The sequence below is a fragment of the Podarcis melisellensis genome (assembly GCF_964234715.1).
Source record: "Podarcis melisellensis genome assembly, chromosome: 10".
NCBI lineage: Eukaryota > Metazoa > Chordata > Lepidosauria > Squamata > Lacertidae > Podarcis > Podarcis melisellensis.
The window spans coordinates 71,584,572-71,610,770 of NC_138542.1; the positions used below are offsets into that span (position 1 = coordinate 71,584,572).

The 26,199-nt window shown below is 50.8% G+C and overlaps 1 protein-coding gene across 2 annotated transcripts in view; it reads left to right on the plus strand.

The window, feature by feature from the left end:
• Positions 1-26,199, plus strand: part of TNPO3 (transportin 3) — a 46,133-nt gene that overhangs the window by 16,114 nt on the left and 3,820 nt on the right. The window contains exons 4-21 of one of the 2 annotated variants that reach the window (XM_081926880.1): positions 2,540-2,696; positions 5,903-6,046; positions 7,259-7,434; positions 8,767-8,905; positions 9,857-10,003; positions 10,139-10,246; positions 11,375-11,466; positions 12,685-12,824; positions 14,054-14,245; positions 14,819-14,910; positions 15,735-15,811; positions 17,251-17,335; positions 18,232-18,372; positions 20,029-20,145; positions 22,250-22,344; positions 22,744-22,900; positions 24,072-24,239; positions 25,091-25,203. In XM_081926880.1, coding sequence (XP_081783006.1) covers positions 2,540-2,696; positions 5,903-6,046; positions 7,259-7,434; positions 8,767-8,905; positions 9,857-10,003; positions 10,139-10,246; positions 11,375-11,466; positions 12,685-12,824; positions 14,054-14,245; positions 14,819-14,910; positions 15,735-15,811; positions 17,251-17,335; positions 18,232-18,372; positions 20,029-20,145; positions 22,250-22,344; positions 22,744-22,900; positions 24,072-24,239; positions 25,091-25,203 — 2,340 coding nt within the window. The remainder of the gene's footprint in view (positions 1-2,539; positions 2,697-5,902; positions 6,047-7,258; positions 7,435-8,766; positions 8,906-9,856; positions 10,004-10,138; positions 10,247-11,374; positions 11,467-12,684; positions 12,825-14,053; positions 14,246-14,818; positions 14,911-15,734; positions 15,812-17,250; positions 17,336-18,231; positions 18,373-20,028; positions 20,146-22,249; positions 22,345-22,743; positions 22,901-24,071; positions 24,240-25,090; positions 25,204-26,199) is intronic. The other variant, XM_081926881.1, reaches the window with a different exon arrangement.

Here is a 26,199-nt window from a genome sequence, read left to right on the forward strand (position 1 = left end):
GAAGGAGACTCCACCACACTCCTTGGCAGCAAATTCCACTGTCAAACAGCTCTTACTGTCAGGAAGTTCTTCCTAATGTTTAGGTGGAATCTTCTTTCTTGTAGTTTGGATCCATTGCTCCGTGTCCGCTTCTCTGGAGCAGCAGAAAACAACCTTTCTCCCTCCTCTATGTGACATCCTTTTATATATTTGAACATGGCTATCATATCACCCCTTAGCCTCCTCTTCTGTAATGGTTTTGTAAAGTGCTGATGACATCAGATGGCCCCGGGTGTGAAGTGGGAAACCCAAATGAGGTGCTTCTGTGTAAATGCAGATTCTCATGGGGTGGTGGTGGTCGTGGGCTGCTCTTCTGGGCCTTTTAAAATGGCTTCCAACCACGTGGGGAGCTGCGTGTCACAGGTGGGAGAGGTTTAGTGGGTCTGGGGATTGCCTGTTGGTTTGTTTGTGCTTTGCTTTTTCATGCACATGGTTGTGTTCCGACTGCCAACCTGAAAATTAACAGAAAATCGTGACGAGTAAAATTGATTTAGGGACAGCTTGCTTAGTAAGAACAGCAGCACCTCCAGCGTTTGCTCACAAATAGGCAGCCATCAAAGGTGTATTCAAACAAAACAGTGTTTGTGATCTTTGTCAAAGTGGGGAAGGGCGGAGGCTAAATGATCTGAAAGGTGGGGGCCAGGGACCACCACTGACAAGGTCCTGCCCCACATACTCGCTAAGGGTACCAGTATAGGAACCAACTCCTAGGGGCTAAGGTCCCTTTTGTCTGTACGACCGAGCTGAAATGGCTATTCCTCCGGCTGTATCTTCGGAATCTCCTCTGACGGTGATTAACAACCTAAGCCTTTGAATGAGACTTCAGGTATGCTCCCTATTGCCCAGAAGGTACTCTGGGTACTCTGCGCAGTAGCAGAAGGAGCCAGAAATATGTGCCACATTGCTACTTTATTTCTAACTACTCAAGACAGAAAAGAATATGCGTCTGCTCTCTGTGAGAGACAGAGAACAACAGGACAAAGAAACGGGAAACCAGTAACATCAACATCCGTCTCCCGTGAGACTTCCAACAGTCTGGAATGTCAACAGAGTCTTGTGACTCCAAGAGCTGCACAGTGGATAACAGAAATCTCACACCTTTGGTCCCCAATAATTTTTTTGAGGGCCCTCTCCCATGGTGATGGGGATTGCCATTCAAATGGTGTGTGTGTGCCGTGCCATGTGATCGTTTATATGGGGCAGGGCTTACCTGCCCCCCAGTATTTTATTCAAGCTGGCACCCTGGGTACCAGTGATGGTGATAAAGATGGGACACCAGTCACAGGCCACCTGGAAGATCGTAATCTTAATTTTGGGAAGGAAGGACCATAGCTCAGTGGCAGAGCATATGCCTTGCATGCTGAAAGTCCCAGCTTCAGTTCCCCAATGGGAAGAGAACCCTCCCTGGAATCCTAAAGAGCTTCCTGTCGGTGTAGACAACACTGAACTAGATGGACCAAGGGCAGCTAGTAGGCAGGCTGGACCCAAACTGTGTAGGGCTTTAAAGGCCTCAACCAGCCCTTTGAATCAGGCTCTAAATATAGCATTGTAGATGCAGCAGTATTTCTGACTTCCTTTTCAACATCTTCACTTACTCTTAAACCATATTCTTAAGCCAGCCTGTTGTCTATGCAGAAACTGGCTTGACCGAATGGCAATATAGGTTACAGCTGCGATAGGTAAAGGGACCCCTGACCATTAGGTCCAGTTGTGGCCGACTCTGGGGTTGCGGCGCTCATCTCGCTTTACTGGCTGAGGAAGCCGGCGTACAGCTTCCGGGTCATGTGGCCAGCATGACTAAGCCGCTTCTGGCGAACCAGAGCAGCGCACAGAAACGCCGTATATCCTCCCGCCAGAGCGGTACCTATTTATCTGCTTGCACTTTGGTGTGCTTTCGAACTGCTAGGTTGGTAGGAGCAGGGACCGAGCAACGGGAGCTCACTCCGTCACGGAGATTCGAACCGCCGACCTTCTGATTGGCAAGTCCTAGGCTCTGTGGTTTAACCCACAGCGCCAACCATGTACATCTGCGATAAACAGTCCAAATTCTTTCAGAGCTGAGAAGCAGTATTCTCAATTTCCTTGGAAGACAAAACCATAACGCCAGATAGAATAAGAGTGTGTGTGGGGGGGGAGTAACCTGGACAATTGCAGCTAGGTTACTTGCCACGGAGGTAAGGGTGCAAATTTGTGTGTGTGTGTGTGTGTGTGTTTTAAAGCACGAAAACATGTTTATCATACTTCACCCTGCTCTTGCATGGGACTTCCAGGATTGCGACTGATCAAGTCCAAACCTGCATAGCATTAGTAGTTCTTCGGCAATCGCCCAGGCTCTCTTGCCCAGCTAGGACAGCCACCCTCTGGAATCGGGGTCAAGAACTTGGGAGCCCCTATTGCTGGGGGGTGGGTGTGCCCCTAGCAATCCCCTTTCACTGCTGTCTCACGTTTCTCCTCCCTTCCTTTCCCCCAACGCCCCCCCTCCCTCGCCCTGGAACCCCAGGTACAACAATGACGTGACCTCGCTGCCCTTCCTACTGGAGATCCTGACCGTGCTGCCGGAGGAGGTCCACAGCCGGTCCCTGCGTATCGGAGCCAACCGCCGCACTGAGATCATCGAAGACTTGGCTTACTACTCCAGCACGGTGGTCTCTCTGCTGGTAAGCAGCCAGGAAAGAGGGAGAGCCTGGGAGCCGATTGGGTGGAGGGGCTGGAGAACTCGACATGGAGATGGGAAGGTCTGGGTTCAAATCCCCACTTAGCCCTGGAGTTCAGTGAGCGACTTGGAGCCTCCCAGGCTATCTCAGCCTAGTCTACCTCCCTGGACGACTGAACTTAAAGTTGCATGCTCCTGGGGTGTGTGTCTGTGTCTAGGGCCTGATATCTCATAGGCTGCCTGCAAAGGAATGGGTGGGGAACCTATTGCTTTCCCTTTTCAATCTATTGAGATTTTTCAGCTTAGCAAAAATTACATAGAATTGTAGAGTTGGAAGGAACCCCAGGGATCATCTAGTCCAGCCCTCTGCAATGCAGGAATCTCAACTAAAGCATTCATGACGGGTTAATAATAATAATAATAATAATAATAATAATAATAATAATAATAATTTATTTATACCTCACCCTCCCCAGCCAAGACCGGGTTCAGGGCGGCTAACACCAGGTATAAAAACTATTGATTCAAATACAACTGAAAAACAAGATTAAGTACAACATTAAAATGCAGCCTCATTTCAGGAGAAACTCAAATCAAAAGCTTTTGGGGGATGAAAATGTCAAATCTTCACCAAGGCTAACTATCTAGACTGGTCCTACGTGGGCCAGAAAAAAACCAAGGAAGTCCCCAAGTAGGGGTTCCATCGCAGAAGGAGAAAGGAAAAAGGAAAGAGGGGGAGGGGATCAAGTTGATTCCAAGCCAAAGGCCGGGCGGAACAACTCTGTCTTACAGGCCCTGTGGAAAGAAATTAGATCCTGCAGGGCCCTGGTCTCATGAGACAGAGCGTTCCACCAAGTCGGGGCCAGTGCTGAAAAGGACCTGGCTCTGGTTGAGGCTAATCTGACTTCCTTAGAGGTTCGGGACCTCTAGGGTGTTGCTATTTATGGACCTTAAGGTCCTCCCTGGGGCATACCGGGAGAGGCGGTCCCGTAGGTACGAGAGTCTTAGGCCATATCCAATCTGTGCATAAAAACTTCTGAACTTAAGACATAACTTAGCTACGAACCTAGCTCCAGTGGTGCTCGTGGATGCACAGAAAAAGGACAAAATCCAAACAGTCATGACGAAAATACACAGGCAGCAATATGAAGATAATTTATAGGTTTTAAAATAAGAACCATACCGTTCAGGTTGTGATGTCTGTCCACAATGGGGAGATCTGGGGGGGAGGATTGCCCCCTGTCTTCTCAAGAAGCGGAGACCAAGTGACTTAAAGTCACGTTTTAGATTTAACCCAGGGGTCTGCAACCCGCGGCTCCGGAGCCGCATGTGCCTCTTTTACACCTTTGCCGTGGCTCCGGGACGGATACTAGCGAGGGGAGGAGGCGCATTGTGCTCCCCAACACTCCCCACTGTGGCGGGCGCTGGACTGGCTGTGACATCGCATGGGGGTCCTAACGCACGCACTGTCCCAACGTCACCTTCCCGCCCGCCCGCTACATTGTAAGGGGCATGTACGCTGGTCACTGCATTGAAAGGGGGCATGTACGCTGGTCACTGTTTTGAAGGGAAGTGAAGAACACACACACACAAAAAGCTAACTTGTTAATTTAACGTTTATTTCTATGAGGAGGAGTAATTCTGAGGGGTCAAACAAAGAAATAATAAAAAAGTGACAAAAAAGTTATTTTTGTAATGACGAGTTTTGCGGCTCCCAGTTTTTTTTTCTTCGGAAACGGGTCCAAGTGGCTCTTTTTGTCTTAAAGGTTGCAGACCCCTGATTTAACCCCTCTTAAGTTGTCTGTTAGGCTCTGTAACTTTTCTACAACCCCTAACTGCCATGACCATTGCTTTTTGATCTCCCAGCCAGAACCAGCACGTTGGCCAAGTTTAACCCCCCCCTTATTTATTTATTTTGGTACTAGAATATCCTGGAGAATCGCAGCCTGGATGCTACTCTCCGGGTCAATTAACTAAACATTACTCAGTCAATTAACCTGGGCATTGCAGCTTTTCTCTTTTGTCTTACTTCTTCATCTAAAGTTTTGGTTGATTCCGCTCGTCGATTAAGCGGGTGACGGCTTTCAGCCCGCATTGAAATAGTGGCAGCTTTTTTCAAAAAGAGGATGAGCTTTGAGGACAAACGGGATGAGGACAGGATGTGGCAGGACTTTGCTGGGCAGCCCTCCCCCAGTTTAAAATGGAGGGGATTCCCCCCCCCTTCCCTTGGCGCCCTGCCGTGATCCAGGCTCAGTGTTTGACTAAGACAGCAAAGCTGCTGAGGCCAGCATGGTCTCTCTCAGCCTCTCGGCCTGATTTTGCTGAGGCTCCACTTTTGAGTCACTCGGGGTGAGCTGGAATAACTTGCCCGCTGACCGGCTGTCTCCTGGCACAATCTACTTCCTGTTTGGGTCCTTCCTGCATTCCCTGGTTCCCTCTGTGAATCGAATCTCTCTGCCATCACAGAAATAGGGGCTGGCAACCTTGAGAGATGTTACGTTAGGCAGAATTCAGACCCACCCCCCCTTCTCAGAAGGCTGCCCAGGGAGGGTCAAGCGCTGGCAAAGAGTAGCCTTCTACGATGCATGATATATGATATCTTTATTGTCATTGTCCCATGCAGAACAATGAAACTGAAAAACTACAGAAAACATTCAACCCCCCCTAAAAACTCTGAAACCCCATTTTAAAATACGCTATACTATAGAGACCCCTTATGCTGCATTTAGAACCAGAATTGCATTTGCGTAGAAACTGTTTCACAGGCGGCTAGTCCTGGTCTTTATAACCCTGGACCTTCTTCCAGAAGGCAGAAGCTGAAAGAGATCATTTCCGGGGTGCACACTATCCTGCGCTATCTCTGCAGCTTTCTTATGGCACCTGGAAGCGTAGATTTGATCCAAGGTGGGAAGAGTGCACCCAATTATTCTCTCTGCAGTCTTTACAACCCTGGACAGCGTTGTTTTTCCCCTGACCGTGCAGCTCCCAAAGCACACACACAGACCATAAGGCCCCTTTTGGCATGCAGCTGCCACCAACCAGCACAGCTTGCCCTACTGCAAAACAGCTGGAGGGCCACCTGCATGTGAGCTGCAGATTTCAGGCACTCACACATGCACAGATTGCATTGTTGGGGATGTGCTGAGCACTATCAGCACCACTGCGAGGTCTCCCTAGCCCCCTCTCCCAATTTCCCTTTCTTCCCTGCAGATGACCTGTGTGGAGAAGGCGGGCAACGACGAGAAGATGCTGATTAAGATCTTTCGCTGCCTGGGCAGCTGGTTCAACCTGGGCGTCCTCGACAGCACCTTCATGGCCAACAGCAAGTTGCTGTCGCTGCTCTTTGAGGTTCTGGTGAGTTTTCCAGGGTCCCTCCTCTCTCGCAGAGGGCAGCCTGGCACCATGTCAGGGGACAATGGCATCGGGGAGGCCTTCAGTGCAGCCTTGGTTGCTGCAAAGGCCTCATCTGGGCAGCTCTTGAAGAGAGAACGGCCCAGTCTTACGCTAGGATACAGTCAGCGACTGAAATGTCCTGATGTGTGCATAGTGCTCTCTTTCTCTGTTTCTGTGTCTGCTGGCAGCTTACTGCGTGTTCACAGAACAGGAGGGGGCTCCCTCTGCAGTGGAATGCACTGGAAAGAACCCAAAGGCTGTCTAGTCCCACCCTCTACTGGGAGGTGGGGGCCGCCTGCCCACCAGAGCATTTGCGCTGCAGAAAAGAGCTTGCAGTGCCTCCTGCAGTCAAACCACGTCTGCTGGAAAAAGCAGTGTTCTCCTCTTCCTCTTCCAGCCCACTGTCTCTGCTCTGTTTGATGCAGAAGTGGGGGTCGGGGGGAATCTCCTTCAAGGGTGGGGGTGCTTTTATAGTAAATAACTGTCCTGGTTGGGGCTGATCGACTTTGCAGTCCAAAACAGGCCCCGGGTTGGCTGAAGGCTGTTTTTGAAAGAGTTTCATCACTTTCCTTTGATCTGTCAGGCCTTTCCCTTTCCCAGTGTGGTGTAGTGGTTAAGAGCGGTGAAGTCGTAATCTGGTGAACCGGGTTCGCTTCCCCGCTCCTCCACATGCAGCTGCTGGGTGATCTTGGGCCAGTCACACTTCTCTGATGTCTCTCAGCCCCACTCACCTCACAGAGTGTTTGTTGTGGGGGAGGAAGCGAAAGGAGATTGTTAGCTGCTTTGAGTCTCCTTAGGGTAGTGATAAAGCGGGATATCAAATCCAAACTCTTCTTCCCCCCAAGACTTGCGTCTTCCACCCTGTGTATCCTGGACCACATTTGCCTCACTTTGCTTGTTCCTTGGTTGTCGTCTGATGCTGCCCTCTACCCTTTTTGCATTCTTGCTTTTTGGACCCCTGTTTGAGCAGATGGTCTCGGGTCATTTCTGCGTTCCGTATATCTGTTCATTGGCTACGCAGATGTTACACAGGAGTCCTCGTGGAAGGAAAGTGTGCATAACCAAGGCCCGTTCTTCTCTCTCTCTGTGCTGGAGTGGGGTGGTGGGCATGGTCTGGATGAAATTCTTGCAGCAGGGAATTAAGCCCAATTCCCCCTCCCCGGTGCCTTTCAGCAACAGGACAAGACGTCAACGAACCTGCACGAAGCTGCCTCCGACTGCGTCTGTTCCGCGCTCTATGCCATTGAGAACGTGGAGACCAACCTGCCCCTGGCCCTGCAGCTCTTCCAGGGGGTCCTGACGCTTGAGGCAGCCTACCATATGGCTGTGGCTCGCGAGGATTTGGACAAGTGAGTTGCCGGAGTAACCATTTATGGGGAGAGTGGTCTGTGCACGGCAGGTTCAGGAGAGGAAAGATCAAAGGCACATCTGTGCTGAATTTCTGCTTCCGGTTTTCAGTTGTATTGTGTTTTAAACATGCATGCGCGCGCGCGCACACACACACACACACAGGTTTTAGCAACAAAAAAGTGTTCCCATTTGGATTTGGGACTTTGAACCATACGCCTGCTCTGTCCTCTCCACTGCCTGCTTCTGAAAGTTTTCTTTCAAAAGTGGGCTGCGGTTTTAATTTGCGCACTGCCCTTAGCTAATTCATGAGGGTTTTTTTTTTTTAAGTCTTTCAATCATCCTTATTTATTAACGCACACCCAAATCCCCCCCTGGCCATATGGAACTAGCTGTATGTCTCCTAGGATCCTGAGCAAAGTTTCAAGCAACAATTCCCACCCTGGAAAAGGTACTCTGCCTCTGCACTGTCAGCCAAGTTACAGGGAACCAGGCAGAGGGCCTTCTCGGTAGTGGCACCCGCCCTGTGGAACACCCTCCCACCAGATATCAAAGTAATAAACAACTATCAGACTTTTAGAGGACAGGCAGCTCTGTTTAGGGAAGCTTTTAATACTTGATGAATCATTTTATATTAATATTCTGCTGGAAGCCGCCCAGAGTGGCTGGGGAAACCCAGTTGGATGGGTGGGTTCTAAATAATAAATTATTGTTATAAATTATTATTATTATTCCTGTTAAGAAATGTACGCTCTGGCTAGAGATGGGAAAAACCAGAAAAATTGGGGGAGGGGAGCAGGTTTCCCCCCCAAAACCATTTGGAAAAAACAGAAAAAACCTGCCCCCCAATTCCCTCCCCAGGCCTTCCCATCTCTAGCTCTGGCTTTTTAAAAACTACATCATTCTAGTGTCTGTCTAGATATTTAACACTCTCAAGCTGTAACTATGCGCTATGTGAAGAACTTCTTTTTATCTGTCCTGAATTCGGAGAGAGGGACAAAACCTTTTCTCTATCCGCTTCCTCTGTGCCATGCTTAAGTTTATAAACTTCTAACGTGGCACCTCTTACCCGCCTTTCCTCTAAATTGGAGTTGCCAAAGCCTTGCATGCAGACTGGGGTCTCTCCTTCAGAGCTTGTTCCTCTTCCCATTGGGCGGGTGAGGGGCTGTGGCTGCCAGCGCAGATGTGGGAGCAGGAGACAGTGGTAAATGTGTGTGTGCAATGAATGATGTTGTCCTGTTGCCCTTCCTGCCTGAGATGGGCATTTCCATGGAAAAGGCTGTGGCTTGCTGACTTGGAGCCCTGCTTACCCTTCATTTTTCTTTTCCCTTCAGAGTTCTCAATTACTGCCGGATCTTCACGGAACTCTGCGAGACCTTTCTGGATAAGATTGTCTGCACCCCAGGCCAAGGCTTGGGGGACCTGCGGACAATAGAACTGCTCTTGATATGCGCAGGTCACCCGCAGTACGAGGTAGGAAGGCTGCCCCTCCTGCCCCTTCAATTTCCGGGTTGTTGGCATGGTGGAGGCATCTGCAGGGCGGGCCATTCAGGCAATGGTAGGGTGCTGGGTAATGCTGTATTGTACAGAGAGAGAGAGAGAGAGAGAGAGACAGTTTAAAAGGGTCTTCTCATTTTGGTATGGAATAGGTAAAGGGACCCCTGACCGTTAGGTCCATTCGCGGACGACTATGGGGTTGCGGCACTCATCTCGCTTTATAGGCCGAGGGAGCTGGCGTACAGCTTCCGGGTCATGTGGCCAGCATGACTAAGCCGCTTCTGGCAAACCAGAGCAGCGCACGGAAACACTATTTACCTTCCCGCCGGAGCGGTTCCTATTTATCTACTTGCACTTTGACGTGCTTTCGAACTGCTAGGTTGGCAGGAGCAGGGACCGAGCAACGGGAGCTCACCCCATTGCGGGGATTCGAACTGCCAACCTTCTGATCGGCAAGCCCTAGGCTCTGTGGTTTAACCCACAGCGCCACCCACATTCCCGTATTTTTAGTTCTATATCTGTTTCCTTGTATTTAGTTCTAGATGTCCCTTTCTACGTTTGCTTCATTGGGAACTTTTAATATACCTTCTTATGTACTAAAACAAATGAGGTCTAACTCGGAGGGCCTTCTTGCTGCTCTCTCGCTGCAAGAAGCGAAGTTACAGGGAACCAGGCAAGAGGGCCTTCTCGGTAGTGGCACCTTCAGGTGTCAAGGAGATAATGAACTACATAACTTTTAGAAGACATCTGAAGCAGCTCTGTATCAGGAAGTTTTTAATGTTTGATATTTTACTTTGTTTTTGTATATGCTTTGAGCTGCCCAGAGTGGCTGGGGGTATGATGATGATAAATGTAAAGAAAGGTTTTTTTTTAAAAAAAAATGCTAGAAAAATAATAATAAATAAATGGCTCTCCTGCCCATGACAGGTGGTGGAGATTTCCTTCAACTTCTGGTACCGGCTGGGGGAGCACCTGTACAAGACGGAGGACGTTGTCATCCACAGCATCTTCAAGGCCTACATCCAGAGGCTCCTTCACGCCCTGGCTCGGCACTGCCAGCTGGATCCGGACCACGTAAGCCCTCCTCTCCTTCCTGGCCCCCAAACCCCCTGCGCCTCCTTTGCACTTGACCCACAGGAGGGGAGCTGCTGGTAGTTATTTACCCTCCCTCCCTCCCTCCCTCTTCCCTCCTTTGTTTTCCTCTGCTAGGAAGGAATCCCCGAGGAGACAGACGACTTTGGAGAGTTCCGGATGAGAGTGTCAGACCTCGTCAAGGACTTGATCTTCCTGGTTGGCTCTGTGGAGTGTTTTGCCCAGGTGAGAGGGGAACAGGTTGGTCTGGTGTGGTCCGAAATGCCACTGGCGTCTCCTGGCTTTTGAGGGTGGTTTGGGTGGAGGAGATAAAGGGCTTCGCTTCCCAGTGCATGTCCGCACGTTAATTCCTGATTTGTAAAGCTTGTTATTTATTTTTAAAGGGTGGAATTCAATGTAGCACTAAGGTGATCGTTCCATGGTTGCTGATCTGTGGGCTTCTCCCAGTCTTCCAGAGCAGATTTGAGGAAGAAGGGGGCAGGAGTCCTTTTGCTGAGCTAATACAACTCTGTAGTTGATTCCGACCCAATGTGACTGCTTTATAGTGTTTTATGTAAATTTCCTCGAGTAGGGGTTCCCCAACTCTGATCTGCAGACCATCAGTGGTCTCTGAGCTTCGTTCAGGGGTTCATGGTGTGTGTAAAAATACAAAACCACACAACACAGTACATTACAATTGCTAAAGTGGCAGAAAAATTATTACCGTATTTTTCGCTCCATAAGACGCACCAGACCACAAGACGCACCTCATTTTTGGAGGAGGAAAACAAGAAAAAAATATTCTGAATCTCAGAAGCCAGAACAGCAAGAGGGATCGCTGCACAGTGAAAGCAGCAATCCCTCTTGCTGTTCTGGCTTCTGGGATAGCTGCGCAGCCTGCATTCACTCCATAAGACGCACACACATTTCCCCTTACTTTTTAGGAGGGAAAAAGTGAGTCTTATAGAGCAAAAAATACGGTAAGTGGTTTGCCAAGACAGTTAGAGATTCCCAAGTGATCCATGAGATAAAAGGTTTGGGAACCAATGGCTAAAGGAGATTATTTCGATTGAGCAGCATATACATCCTGCTAAATAATTTTTTTTTACAAAGTACAACCCCCTTTCACTGGCATGCCTTATGTTGGTCCCTGGGGCCCTCTTAAAAGCCATTTACCCTTCTGTTTTCCGCAGTCACACATCCACTTTGACTGCATGAATTCTTTGCTGCCCTTGAGGTCCAAAACCCTCGATCTGCTCCTCTTTCGAACTGGCCAGAAAGTCCATCCTAACAGTGACTTTACGGCTAAGGTGCATCCACGAAAAGGCTTGTGTCCCATAATACTTAATGCTTGTATTTTTTCCTTCTTTGCAGCTGTATGCTACCCTGAAAGAGGGCAACCCTCCGTGGGAAGTAACGGAAGCTGTTCTCTTCATCATGGCCTCGATAGCCAAAAGCGTTGACCAGTGAGTACCGCCAGCACCTCCTTGGAGGGGGTGGACCATGGACCATAAATTCATTTTAGCATTTGTGTGTATATCCAAGTCACCAGCCAGTGGCCTTTGGGTCAAACTCATGCCTTGATCTATTGTAATAAACCATAGAAACAGTTCATGGGTTTTTTTAAAAAATTTTTTATTAATAATATCAACATAACAAATTATCAAAACAAATCATCTTCATCATTTCCCCACTCCCCAAGACTTCCCTCAGAAGCTCGTCTCTCTGATTTCTCAACTCTCATTGTTCTCTGCATATTGTAAAATTGTATACATCCTTATATTATCTGTCCACTATATTAACCCTCAATAAATCTGTGTATGTTTACAGTCATACCTCGGGTTGAAGTAGCTTCGGGATAAGAAACATTGCAAAATTAATGAATGTTAGAATGACGTTGGTTTAGAAACTATGTGGTTTCCAGCTGTAATGGATAAGTAAAAAGAAAAGAAAGGTCAAAAATTAAATGAAAATTAAGGGAAAGGATTTGCTGAACTAATAAAATAGAAATTGGAATACAGAGAGGGGAGGTATGAGGAAGTCGGGAAAGTAAGTTATAAGAAAAAAAGGGATTGAAATTATACTTGTCTTTTATTTTTTTATCTGTTTTTATTATTGTTTTGTTTTGTTTTTATATAACTTTTGAAAATTTAATAAAAATCTTTTTTTAAAAAAAAAAGTTTTTTGGGGTTGTGCACTGCGGCGACCTGGAAGTAACAGAGTGCATTACTTCCAGGTTTTGCTGCTCGTGCATGCGCAGATGGTCAAAATGACGTCATGCGCAGAAGCGGCGAACCGCAACACACGCAGATGTTCAGACGCGGGTTGCGTTTGCTTCTGGATGCGAATGGGGCCCCGGAACGGATCCTGTTTGCATCCAGAGGTACCACTGTATTCAAAACCTCCCAAGGAGTCCAGTTCATTTTGTTGTCTTTTTAAATAGTTTGTAAAAAGTTCCCATTCTTCTTTAAAGTGGAAGTGGGTAGAAAAAGTTCAGGTTGGCACAAACCAATTCACTGCACTCTCCGCGGCAGGACTAGAAAAGCGAAACCTTTCTTTCTGCAGGCACTTTCTGCCTTCTTTGCAAAAGCGAGTCTCTCCGCCCAGGCCCCGTTATGGACTAGCTGCTTGCAGAGCTTTGTTTTTATTGTTGCTGTGGAGTAATTGCCATTTCCTGCCCTCAGGGAGAACAACCCAACGCTGGTGGAGGTACTGGAAGGGGTGGTACGCCTGCCTGAATCGGTGCACACGGCCGTCCGCTACACTAGCATCGAGCTGGTTGGGGAAATGAGCGAAGTTGTGGACAGGAACCCCCATTTCCTTGGTGAGTGCGAGGGAGCTGCCAGAAGGCCCTCAGAGCTGGGCCTCAGCATCAGGGCTGGACGATGGGGGTAGAGACATTTTGAATTGTGCTCGGAAACGTACTGGGAGCCAATGTAGGTATTTTAGGACCGGTGTTATATGGTCTTGGCGGCCGCTCCCAGTCACCAGTCTGGCGGCCGCATTCTGAATCACCGTATTTTTCACTCTATAAGACGCACCTAGCTTTTGGAAGAGGAAAACAAAGAGGGGGGGGGGGGAATTCTGAATCCCATAAGCCAGGACAGCAAGTGGGATCGCTGCGCAGCGATCCCGCTTGCTGTCCTGGCTTATGGGATAGCTGCGTGCAGCCTCTTCCAGCCAGGCAAGGGGAGCCTTCATCCCCTGCCCGGGAGAGGCTGCGCACAGCTAAGGCTCCCCCAAGAGCCGTGCTCCCTTTAAAGAGCGTGTGGAGTGTGTGTGCAGCCCTTCTCCCTCCTCGGGGAAAAGCCCCCAAGAGCCGCACACACGCTCCACGCGGCTCTTTAAAGGGAGCGCTGAGCAGAGCCTCCCGCCTGCATTCGCTCCATAAGATGCGCACACATTTCCCCTTACTTTTTAGGGGGGGGGGGGAAATACAGCAAAAAATATGGTAGTTGATGTTTCTGGGTCACCTTCAAAGGTAGCACATGGCAGTAGTCCAAGCGGGAGATAACTAGAGCATGCACCACTCTGGCGAGACAGTCCGCGGGCAAGTAGGGTCTCAGCCTACGTACCAGGTGGATCTGGTAGACAGCTGCCCTGGACACAGTTGGTATGTTGGCAGGGGGAGTGTTATCAGTTTGTTTTTGTTTTATTAAGCATTTTGCGTTCTCCTTTTGTATTTTAATAATAATAATAAAAATAAAAATAAATTTTATTTATACCCTGCCCTCCCTGGCCAGAGCCGGGCTCAGGCCAGAAAAATTACAGTAAAAACATAATAGGAAAAAACCCCCCAATTTAAATACATGTTAAAATGCAATTTAAAATGCAGCCTCATTTTAAAAGTAGCCCATAGACCAAAACCGTAAGGGGAGGGAAACATAAAGGTCAGACTGAGTCCAAACCAAAGGCCAGGTGGAACAGCTCTATCTTGCAGGCCCTACAATGTTGTGAACCGCCCTATGATCTTTGGATGTAGGGTGGAACTAATAATAATAGAAGAAAAAGATTCATTCATTCTCCCTTTGCTGCCCTCTCTCCCTGCAACAGATCCTGTGCTTGGCTACCTGATGAAAGGCCTCTGTGAGAAGTCCTTGGCTTCGGTGGCAGCCAAAGCCATTCACAACATCTGCTCTGTGTGCCGGGACCACATGGCCCAGCACTTCAGTGGCTTGCTGGAAATCGCCCGTTCCCTGGACTCCTTCATGCTCTCGCCCGAAGCAGCTGTGGGGCTCCTGAAAGGTACGTTCTCCTTCTGTGATAGCAGCGGCAGGGGGGGCAGCCCCACAGGCGAGGAGAGGGAGCTTCCCTGGACCACGTCTTTGGTGTCCTCCTACAACAGCAGCATATTTTGAAGGGCCCTTGCCTCTGGAAAGCTTGCATGTCAGGAATACTGGCACAGCGTAGCCTCCTCGCTGACATGATTGTCTTCTACAAGCAGAGTGCGACGGCAGTGTTTTGCCAAGTGCGGAGTACACCTCAGCGTTGTCCACACTGGCCAGCAGCTGCTCTCCAGGGTTTCCGGCCAAGGTCTCTTCCACTCCAACCTGGAGATTAAATCAAGTTGGATTCTCTATCCCTGAGCTACAGGCCTTCCGGAATCAGGAAACCAATCTCCCCACTCCTAGTCCCGGGTTTGAACTTTGGTCTCCCCTCTCCATCCTAGTCCTTCCCATTTGCCACTACGTCACACTGGTTCTCAGGGGGAAATGGGAGACCCCAGAGGGGTGCTGTCAGTTCAGCCGTTTGAGGCCGTTTGGTCCCTGGGCTGGTTTGGTTTATGAAGTGGCCGTCTCTCCCCTTCTTCTTCTTCAGGGACTGCCTTGGTGCTGGCTAGGCTCCCGCTGGAGAAGATCTCAGCCTGTCTCAGTGAACTTTGTGCCGTTCAGGTGATGGCGCTGAAAAAGGTACGGGCCGTCTGAGCGGGGCTGCTTTACCTGGAGGGAGGGTTTTCTGAGCTTTGGGACAAAAACTGGTAAAGGCGGACTTGGAAGCAAGCCCTCGCCATTTGGAAGAAAGGCGAGCGCTTTTAAAAAACACACATTTTGCTTGTTTTGCTCAAAGGGGGTAAGCCGTGTCCCAAAAGACCCTCTCTTTCCCTACAGACCCTCTCGGGTGTTTGGATTATCAAAGGGGGCCCTCTGGGTAGTTGGGGGTCGGTGTGGGCTAGGAGGCGGCCTTCTCTGTAGCAGCCCCATAAGCTGCGGGAATCCCCACAGAGGTGCGCCTGTTGCCTTCATGATACAGTTTCTGACATTCTCTGAAGAAGCACCTCTGTCCGTTGAGCCTCAACACCTGAGATACCTTGTTTTCAGGACCTCCTGCCTGTCCTTTTGACTAGAGTTTGGTTTTCCCCCAACGGTTTTTCATAACTGGATTTTAAGCTGGATCTGCTGATGACGTTTGGGTAACAAATTAAGCCATAGAAGTGGTGGTCATCTTGGGTTGCCTCTGGAAACGCCAGCCCCATTTAATAAAGTGTGTCGCTCCCAAGTCCACCCCCAAGTCGCGCGTCAAATTATCAGCCGCACAATCGGGGCGAGGGGTTGGCTCAGGGACTGTCGCTGGCACTCTCGGTGCCCACCAGTGGTCTTCCAACGTGCGGCCTGAACATGGAGACCCCCTCCCCAAGTGCCGGCAACAAGGCAACATTTTCTTGGCCACCCTCCTTGAGGAAGGGGAGTCCCGCGTCCCTCCCTGAGCCGTCTTGTGTGTTTTCTCTTTTCCCCAGCTGCTCTCTCAGGAGCCGAGCAATGGCCTCTCCTCAGACCCCACTGTGCCCCTAGATCGCCTTGCTGTTATATTTAGGTAAGAAGCTTTTGGGGACCGGGGTCTCTCCCCCTACCCATGGGGTTGGGGGGCGACAATAACCATCAGACTGCTCACCCGAAACAGCGGGTGCATCTTCCTCTGGACGTCTTCAATCAGGATCTCCCGGACACTCGCTCGAGTCCTGCACCAACGGAGCTGAAATTCTGTGGTCGGGAAGTGAATTTGTGGCAGTGGGGGGAGAGCCCCAGATAACGCTCCTCCGCCTCCCACTTCGGTCTCATGCTCTCTGCTTGCCTCCTCCCTCCTCCCCCCCCCCACAGCTTCCCTCCTCTCTCATCCTTCTGTCCAGGCTCCCTTGGGAAGAGCCGCACAACAGAAATTCAACTAGTTTAATAGGCGCTCCCTTTCCCCCTGAAAGGGACGCGGGTGGCGCTGTAGTCTAAAACCACAGAGCCTAGGGCTTGCCGATTGTAAGGTTGGCAGTTCGATTCCCTGCAATGGGGTGAGCTCCCATTGTTCAGTCCCAGCTCCTGCCCACCTAGCCGTTCGAAAGCACGTCAAAGTGCAAGTATATCAATAGGTACCACTCTGGCGGGAAGGTAAACGGCGTTTCTGTGCGCTGCTCTGGTTCGCCAGAAGCGGCTTAGTCCTGCTGGCCGCATGACCCGGAAGCTGTCTGCCAGCTCCCTCAGCCTATAGAGGGAGATAAGTGCGCAACCCCAGAGTCATCCGCGACTGGACTTAACTGTCAGGGGTACCTTTACCTTTACCTTTCACCCCATGAACCTGTTTATTTCTGGACCGGGATGAGGAGCAATAGAGGGGCCCATATAGGGATCTCTGGGAGAATTCTGGGTTTGCCAAATGTCAGTGCCTACGATCGTTTGGCAGAAGCCATAGCAGCTGAAAGGGCACTATTAGGAAAGCAGAGAGAAGTTTGCCGGGTGTGTAAAATGCCCGTTCTCTCCTTCTGCTGTGCTGCTGGCTAAATCTACAAGGGCCTCTCCTCATCCAGCCTTATCTCCCAACTCTGCAGCTCTGTTTTTGCTTCTCTGACTTTAAATCTGTTGCCGTTAGCATGATTTGGGAAGCAGCAATCTGCTTTCAGCCTTTGTCCAAAGGTGGTTGGTCTTCCTGCTCTCCACATACCCAAGTATTGTTGTGTTTTCCTTCCCCTCCACTTGGTTCCTGCAGTTGATTCTGTCCAACTCCACCCTAAGGTCTTGCCTCAGATTGCGGTTGGATCTGCAAGGGGCCCTTTCCCCACCTCCTGAGGTTTCAGGATGGGCCAACATGTCAGCCACACGTCTCTCAGATCTCTGCTGGTTTGCTTTTGGGGAAGGAGGGGATTGTGTCTTTGCAGTCCTCCTTCCCCGGGGCAGTTGTCCCGTTAAGCATGCCAGCAGCTGGCACCTGCCTCTCCAGCCCAGCTCACCCACAAATTCCCTTCCATCCTTCCATCTCTTTCCCCGCAGGCATACCAATCCTATTGTAGAAAATGGACAGACCCACCCGTGCCAAAAAGTCATCCAGGAGGTAGGTGGAGAAGTCATCCAGGAGGTAGGTGGAGAAGCCCCCCTGCTCACTCCAGAGGGCGACTGGTGAAGCGGCTTGGCTTACTTGCCCGGGTCACCCATGTGGGCTTGCCCTCTGTGGCACACTTCAGCCGTGATTGCACAGGTGGAGCTTGGATTCCTGTTGACCTTGTCTCCTCCTCACCCTGGATGGAGCAACGCCAAGGGGTGGGGTTGGGAGGTAGCCGAGGGCTTTACTTACTCATTTCCCCTGTTTTGTGGTGCCCCCCATGGTAAGGGGTGGGTGACTGTATGTAATAATAATGTCATGTATATTTTTATCATGTTCTTCAGGATTCACATATGTTATCTCTGTAATCCTTACGCTTCACGTACATTGCCTCTGTAGTCCTTACGCTTCACGTACATTGCCTCTGTAGTCCTAATGCTTCACGTACATTGCCTCTGTAATCCTTAAAACAACCCCTGTAAGGGGGAGGTCAGTTTTCTCCCCAGATGGTGGGGCACGGAAACAAGGCTTTACCTAATGAATCGATGGTGATATTTAAACTGGGGACTGAACGGATTCCCAGCCCCAGACTTTTGCCACGGCGCTCTGTGTGCGCTCTGTGTGCGCATTTGACCCCGTGGCCCACCCTTTGCAGCACTGGGGCCTTGGCCCACTGCCCTGGCCCCACACCATCCCCCCGGTCAGGCTTTCACGCTCCTGGTCCTTCCGCAGATGGCCAGATAAGTCCCGCAGCCTGAATACTTTTGCAGACTGGGGCCTGGCCCCTTTCTCCCTGCGAGTGCTGACCTTGTGGAATGTGCCGCTCCGGCTGCTGCCAGTGGGATTAGGTCTCCAGGCAGAGGAGGCCAGGCCTGCCTCCCCCGTCCGATGTAAAGGAAACCCTCCGTAATCGCTCTCCTTCCTCCGCCCAGATCTGGCCAGTCCTGTCAGAGACCCTGAACAAGCATCGTGCCGATAACCGCATCGTGGAGCGCTGCTGCCGGTGCCTGCGCTTCGCTGTCCGCTGCGTGGGGAAAGGCTCGGCGGCCCTTCTGCAGCCTCTGGTCACCCAGGTAAACGCCCGTAGAACAATGGCCTCGGAAAGGGATCCCAGGGGGCCATGAAGACCAACCCGCTGCGGTGCAGGAATCGCTAAAGCAATAATAATAACAATTTTTTATTTACCACGTATTTTTCGCTCTATAAGACGCACCAGACCACAAGACGCACCTAGTTTTTGGAGGAGGAAAACAAGAAAAAAAATATTCTGAATCTCAGAAGCCAGAACAGCAAGAGGGATCGCTGCTCAGCGAAAGCAGCGATCCCTCTTGCTGTTCTGGCTTCTGTGATAGCTGCGCAGCCTGCATTCGCTCCATAAGATGCACACACATTTGCCCTTACTTTTTAGGAGGGAAAAAGTGAGTCTTATAGAGCAAAAAATACGGTATGTCCCGCCCTCCCCAGCCGAAGCCGGGCTCAGAGTGACCAACAACAATAAAAGTAACAGCATTCTAAAATCAATTCATTTAAAAATCATTTTTCTTCCCTCTATTTACCTACCTAATTTACAGAGCTGCCCCACAGCAAAGGGACTTTGGGAAGCCAGTGGGGTGGGGTGGGGTGGTGAGAGTGTCAGACTAGGACCTTGGGAGATCAGGGTTCGAATCCCCTCTCAGCCAGGAATCTCACCGGGTGACCTGGGCGTCAGTCACAGCCTCCTAACCTACCTCACAGGGTTGTTGTAGGGAGGGTGAACCAAGGGAGGAATAGGCAGGATGATGATGATGGTGATGATGATGATGATGATTTTATTATTTATATCCCGCCCTCCCCAGGCAAAGCCGGGCTCAGAGTGCCTAACAACAATAAAAGTAACACAGCATTCTAAAATCAATTCATTCTAAAATCAGATCAGAATCAAATTAATGGCAACCATTGGGCCAGAGTTCTGTGAGGATTACCAAAGGAGGGGGTCAGACTGCGCCTTGGCCAAAGGCCAGGCAGAACAGCTCTGTCTTGCAGGCCCTGCAGAAAGATGTCAAGTCCTGCAGGGCCCTAGTCTCTTGGGACAGAGCGTTCCACCAGATCGGGGCCACGGCTGAAAAGGCCCTGGCTCTGGTTGAGGCTGGCCTAACCTCCCTGTGGCCCGGGACCTGCAAGATGTTTTTGTTAGTAGACCGTAAGGTCCTCTGTGGGACATACCAGGAGAGGCGGTCCCGTAGGTACGAGGTTCCTAGGCCGTATAGGGCTTTAAAGGTCAAAACCCTACCAGTTGGCCATCCAGCCTCCATTTAAAAACCTCCAAGGAAGGAGAATTGTAGGATTGGTTGTGACATGCAGTGCAGGAGTGGAGACTCTCCTTCAGGTCTACTGGGCCGAGGCCATTTAGGGCTTTCAAAGTCCGCACCAGCACTTTGAATTGTGCTCGGAAACGTGCTGGGAGCCAATGCAGATTGGCACCTGCTGAATATGCACCTCTTGTTCTCAGTCAGTCCCTTTGGGCACCTCTGATAGATGTTTTTGAACCCACCCTGGTGTTTTCGTCGTGAATGGTTTCAACTGTTTAAAATGCCACCTGTTTTCTTACTGCTCTCGCTTGCCTTGGAACCTTCTGTTGAAGGGTAGATAGAAAGCAGCTCCACCCGGTCCGCTGGGCTGCTGCTTCGACTCGAGGATCCTCCCTATTCATTGACCTCTGCTTCTCTCCTCCTCCCCCCCCCCCCCGGCAGATGGTGAGCGTCTACCAGGAGCACCAGCACTCCTGCTTCCTCTACCTGGGCAGCATACTTGTGGATGAGTACGGAATGGAGGAAGGCTGTCGCCAGGGGCTGCTGGATATGCTGCAGGTACGTTGGCCCCCAGGGCTTCCTTGCGGCTTCTCCGGGGCTCAGTGGCGTAGCGTGGGTTGTCAGCACCCGGGGCAAGGCAAGTAATTTGCACCCCCTAACCCGTGGATTTGCACCCCCTAACCCTAACCCCCAGATGGTGCGGCCGGCCCCCTGCACCCCCCCACGCTACGCCACTGCTGGGGCTTCTCCCGGCCTGGGGAGGCTCCTTCCTGGTCCTGGTCCGAACGCGTGCTGCGAAACAGCCCCTTTCCTGGCACGACGAGCTCTGCCCATGCTCAGAGACGTTCCCTCCAGATTCCCTTTGAATGTAACCTTTGGGGAAGGAATGCAAGGACGGCAACACGAGAACGGGGCCTTCTCTGCAGTGGCTCCCCGTCTCTGGAATGCTCTCCCCAGGGAAGTTCACCTGGCGCCTTCATTATACACCTTTGGGCACCAGGCAAAAACGTTCCTTTTTAACCAGGCCTTGGGTTGATCCCATTTACATCCTACGCCCGTGTGTGTGTGTGTGTGTGTGTGTTTTTTGGGGGTGGCTATTGGGTTGGTTTTGTTTTTATTACGTATTTTGTAGTTTTATATCTTGATTTTATTCTGTGAACCACTCTGAGACCCCCAGGGTATAGGGCGGTATATAAATTCAAATAATAATAGTAATAATAATAATAATTCCTTTTTTATATACATTTTTATAAATTTTTAGCATATTAATTCCAGCATTCATGCAACATAGCTTATTATCTTATACAATATTTTTGGACTTCTGTCAACACATCTGCTGATTTCCCCTTCTTTGTCACTTATTATGCATTTCTTAATTTCATATTACCTTTAATTATCCTTAACTAATAATTCTCCTAATTGTTGTTGTTGTTGTTTTGCAATATTTCAAATAATTCACCTTACAAAACTTTTTGCAAAGCTACTAGCATAATCTAATAATATAATAATAATTCCAACATTGCATTGCAGAGTTGGCAGGGACCTCCAATAATGTTTTAGTCCATTGTAGCCTTGGATGCCCTTTCTGAAAAAGGTCGGCAGAAGCTGCGCCCGTTGTTCCAGACGTGGCTGCCGCCCCCATATATTTGTATTACAGGGGGCATGCATTTGGAGGGACGCGGGTGGCGCTGTGGGTTAAACCACAGAGCCTAGGACTTGCCGATCAGAAGGTCGGCGGTTCGAATCCCCATGATGGGGTGAGCTCCTGTTGCTCACTCCCTGCTCCTGCCAACCTAGCAGTTCGAAAGCACATCAAAGTGCAAGTAGATAAATAGGTACTGCTCCGGCGGGAAGGTAAACGGCGTTTCCATGCGCTGCTCTGGTTCGCCAGAAGTGGCTTAGTCATGCTGGCCACATTGTACGCCAGCTCCCTCGGCCAATAAACGAGATGAGTGCTGCAACACCAGAGTCATCTGCGACTGGACATAATGGTCTGGGGTCCCTTTACTTAAAGGTAAAGGTAAAAGGACCCTGACCAGCAAGGACCGAGCAATGGGAGCTCACTCAGTCGCGGGGATTCGAACCGCCGACCTTCTGATCAGCAAGTCCTAGGCTCTGTGGTTTAACCCACAGCACCACCCATGTCCCTTACCTTTACCTCAAAGGTAAAGGTAAAGGTACCCCTGCCCGTACGGGCCAGTCTTGCCAGACTCTGGGGTTGTGCGCCCATCTCACTCAAGAGGCCAGGGGCCAGCGCTGTCCGAAGACACTTCCGGGTCACGTGGCCAGCGTGACATCGCTGCTCTGGCGAGCCAGAGCTGCACACGGAAACGCCGTTTACCTTCCCGCTAGAAAGCGGTCCCTATTTATCTACTTGCACCCAAGGGTGCTTTCGAACTGCTAGGTTGGCAGGCGCTGGGACCGAGCAACGGGAGCGCACCCCGCCGCGGGGATTCGAACCGCCGACCTTTCGATCGGCAAGCCCTAGGCGCTGAGGCTTTAACCCACAGCGCCACCCGCGTCCCACCTTTACCTTACTTTTATGCAATAAGCTAGTTCCCGCCCAGGTCTGTACACCCCGGAGACGTCTGCGACTGGACCTAATGGTCAGGGGTCCCTTTACCTTTACCTAACTGCTAAAGGCTTCCTTCTGTCCTCCCAGGCTCTGTGTGTCCCCACGTTCAGGCTCATCGAGCAACCCAACGGCCTCCAGAACCACCCGGACACTGTGGACGACCTCTTCCGCCTGGCAACCAGGTACCCCACACCCTGCGCTTGGCTCCTGGCTGCTTCCCATCCAAAGCAGGGGTTTTTTCGGTCTGGTTTACTCCAAATCCCAGCAGGGACCGAACCTCAGTCTCGTTTCCCCCTGAGAGGACTGCTGGAGCACAAATGCCTGGCAGTGTCTCTCGTCAAGGTCAGTGTTCCTGAACCTTGGAGGAAAGAGGTTGCAAAAAACAGAGGGGCCGCTATCGTTGCGGCTCCGCTGCCCTCGGGGCAGGAAGGGACCCTAATCAGGAATGGGGTTGGGGGTATCTAGGACCCAGATCCGAAGATCTTTTTTCAGGCATTGACACGCAGGAGGGGTTTCTTTTTTCTCACTGGCCGCCGGGAACTCTGGGGTCCTAACCGTCCGATGCTGCCTCTCCCTCGCAGGTTCATTCAGCGCAGCCCCATCACCCTCCTGCGCAGCCAGGTCATTCTCCCCATCTTGCAGTGGGCCATCGCTGCCACCACCCTGGACCATCGCGATGCCAACTGCAGCGTCATGAAGTTCTTGCGTGACCTCGTCCACACGGGAGTGTCCAATGACGTGAGTGGCGGGCGCCAGGGGTCAGGTGTTAATGCAGGGTGCCAAGACGCACAGCTTTTTTTAAAAAAATAAAATCATGTTTATTAAGTTTTCCATTATAATGGAACATCGCAGAGGTCGAGGGGAGCCCCACCTGAGGGTTAACAAGAGCAAGGGCAAAGTTTAGCCCAAGGAGAAAAGCAGGGTCTTTGGAAAGCAGGGAGAGACCTGATTTGCAGGCTACCTGACTCTGTGGGTGGGATGGGGGGACTCCAAGGTTGCCTGCCCCCCCCCCAGAGAAGGGGGGGAATGAGGATGATATTTCCCTCTGGAGCAGAAGCGGGGTGCTGAGAGTGTTAACGGAGAAATCTGAGGGCTCCCTTGGACAAAAAACAAGGACACCAGCCAGGAATACCAGAGCAAAACAGCAGCCAGTAGGCTTGGTCTTTATTGAAGTCTGTCGCGACAGGACTCCCACCTGCCACAAGGTGGAACAAGATGGAAGCCCCGTACAAAAGAGAACCCAAACTTTTATTAGCTGCTAATCTCCATGTTACACCCTGCAAACTACATCACTAATACATCATGGTTGCATCATGAAAGGGGAGGTCTGGTGGCAGTAATCTGAGCATCCTGGACCCTGCCCCATGGTTCTCCTTGCCCTCCACCAAACACCCATCCAGTGTAACAAAAGAGATACTTACATTTCCCTGTTTCCCAGCCAAGTTCATCACACCCTTTTGTCTTCATCTGGGTTTGTTATTTCTGGAATGGCTACCTGTCTGGCACTCAGGTATCAGGATGCCAGGGATTATCACTCAGGCAGAGGGGCTGCTGAGGAGCTGAGCTCACATGTCTAGATGAATTTCTGAAGTTTCCCCAGTGAGCCAGTACACAGAGGCATTTATCAGTGAATTCTTACATTTGGTATTGTGCAGCAGAGGCCCTTTGAATAGATAGGAAGAAACTGTGATGGGGTGTTTTGTGTGAACAAATCACGAAAGTCACAAAAGTGATGGTGCTGATTTTGGTAGTGGGCTGCATGTGCATGATATCTGCTGGAGGGGCAACCCCCCCCCCAACCTAGACATAAATTCCTGCAACAAGAGCGGCCCATGGTCTGGGTGGGAAGCCCTCCGAAGCTCTGAGGGCCCCCCCGCAAATGAGCCCCCCTCTCTCTGTGTCCCCGCAGCATGAAGAGAACTTTGAGGCGCGGAAGGAGCTGATTGCGCAGGTGATGACGCAGCTGGGACAGCAGCTTGTGAGCCAGCTCTTGCACACCAGCTGCTTCTGCCTGCCGCCTTATACCCTGCCGGACGTGGCCGAGGTGCTGTGGGAGATCATGCAGGTTGACAGGCCGGTAAGGAGGAAGCTGGGACTGGGCCTTCCGGGTGGGCAGAGCACTGGGCTGGCCCAGCCTACTTTTGGCAGGAGAGCCGCCACTGCCCTTCCTCTGGGCGCTAGCTTGACACAACCGGACTTTGAAAAGCTAGACCAAGTCCAGTTCTGTTGGATCAACCGCATTTAAATTTGGTTTTGAACAAACATGCAGCCAGTCCTTACCATCTTGAATTGTATGTTATCTTCTTCCTTGGCGGGGCGTACAAACTGCTCTTTTGCGTCATGCTTTTCGTAAGGTGGACGCGGCTGGCGCTGTGGGTTAAACCACAGAGCCTAGGACTTGCCGATCAGAAGGTCGGTGGTTCGAATCCCCGTGACGGGGTGAGCTCCCGTTGCTCTGTCCCTGCTCCTGCCAACCTAGCAGCTCGAAAGCACGTCAAAGTGCAAGTAGATAAATAGGTACCACTCTGGCGGAAAGGTAAACGGCGTTTCCGTGCGCTGCTCTGGTTCTCCAGAAGCGGCTTACTCATGCTGGCCACATGACCCAGAAGCTGTACGCCGGCTCCCTCAGCCAATAAAGCGAGATGAGCGCTGCAACCCCAGAGTCGGCTACAACTGGTCAGGGGTCCCTTTACCTTTTGTAAGTTGGGGGGCACTGGCAATGAGTTTATGGAACCACTGGCCGGCAGGGATTTCTCCAGGGGTTCCAGGCAGGGGACTCGGGGATGGCGCTGGGCGCCTTCTGCACTCAAAGCAGGTGTTCTAACCCCCCAAGGCTTTGTGTGTTGCTGCGGAATCTTGGGAGGGTCTTCTCTTGGGAGTCACTCCTTTCCCCTTTCCTTTCTCTCCCCTCTCCTCTGACTGCCACAGACCTTCTGCCGCTGGCTGGAGAACTCGCTGAAGGGCTTACCAAAGGAAACATCGGGGGGAGCCGTGCAGGTGACGCACAAACAGCTGACAGACTTCCACAAGCAGGTCACAAGGTCAGTGCGGACTTCGGGGCTGCGGTCGGGGGGAGCTGGGTGGGGCGATGGGTCAGGTGGGGGTACCAGGGGTAAGTGTGGGGCGGTGTGATCAGACACAGCAAGATTCCTTGGACTAGATCAGGGGCGTCCAACTTCCAAGAGACTGCGATTTACTCCCACTATTAATAATAATAATAATTTTTTATTTATACCCCACCCTCCCTGGCCAGAGCCGGGCTCAGGGCGGCTAACACCAATAAAATTACAATAAAACATAATGGGGCTGGGGGACAAACAAACAAAAAGACCAGTTTATTAAAATACAGTTTAAAATGCAGCCTCATTTTATAGTAGCCCATAGATCAAGACTATAAGGGGAGGGAAACATAAGGGTCCGACTGAGTCCAAACCAAAGGCCAGGCGGAACAGCTCCGTCTTGCAGGCCCTGCGGAAAGATGTCAAGTCCCTTGGTTCCACCAAGTTGGGGCCGGTGCTGAAAAGGCCCTGGCCCTAGTTGAAATAAACTTTTTTTTTTTGCGAAGGGTGCGCCAAAGTTGTTAAGCTTTTTTTAGGGGGTGAGATCAATCAGAGTTGTTGAGCTTTTTGGGGATGACCAGGGACGACCAGCGATTTCAACCGGTTGGACGGTCACCCTTTGGTCCCTTCCAACTCTGATTGTATGTTTCACCTCCTTGAGCAGTTTTCGCTCACTGGCTTTATGAAACTATGATCCTTGTGTGGCTCACGAGCCATAGGGGACCCAGTGAAGCCCCCCGACTCACACAACCCCCAATCTCAATTTGCGTGTGTGTTATGCCTGTTAAAAAGGTTTTTTTAAATAACTTGTCATGCTGGGAGCAAGCTTGGCAGCCCCTCTCTCTGTGCCAACCCTTCTTTGCCAGGAGATTGCTGGGCTGGTGTGTCCCTCGGCTGGGATTTCTCTCTCTCTCTCTCTCTTCCCGGTTGCCAGTCAGGTTTTTCTGGTCCTGCCAGTCCGGTTGTGCGGCTTTTGGG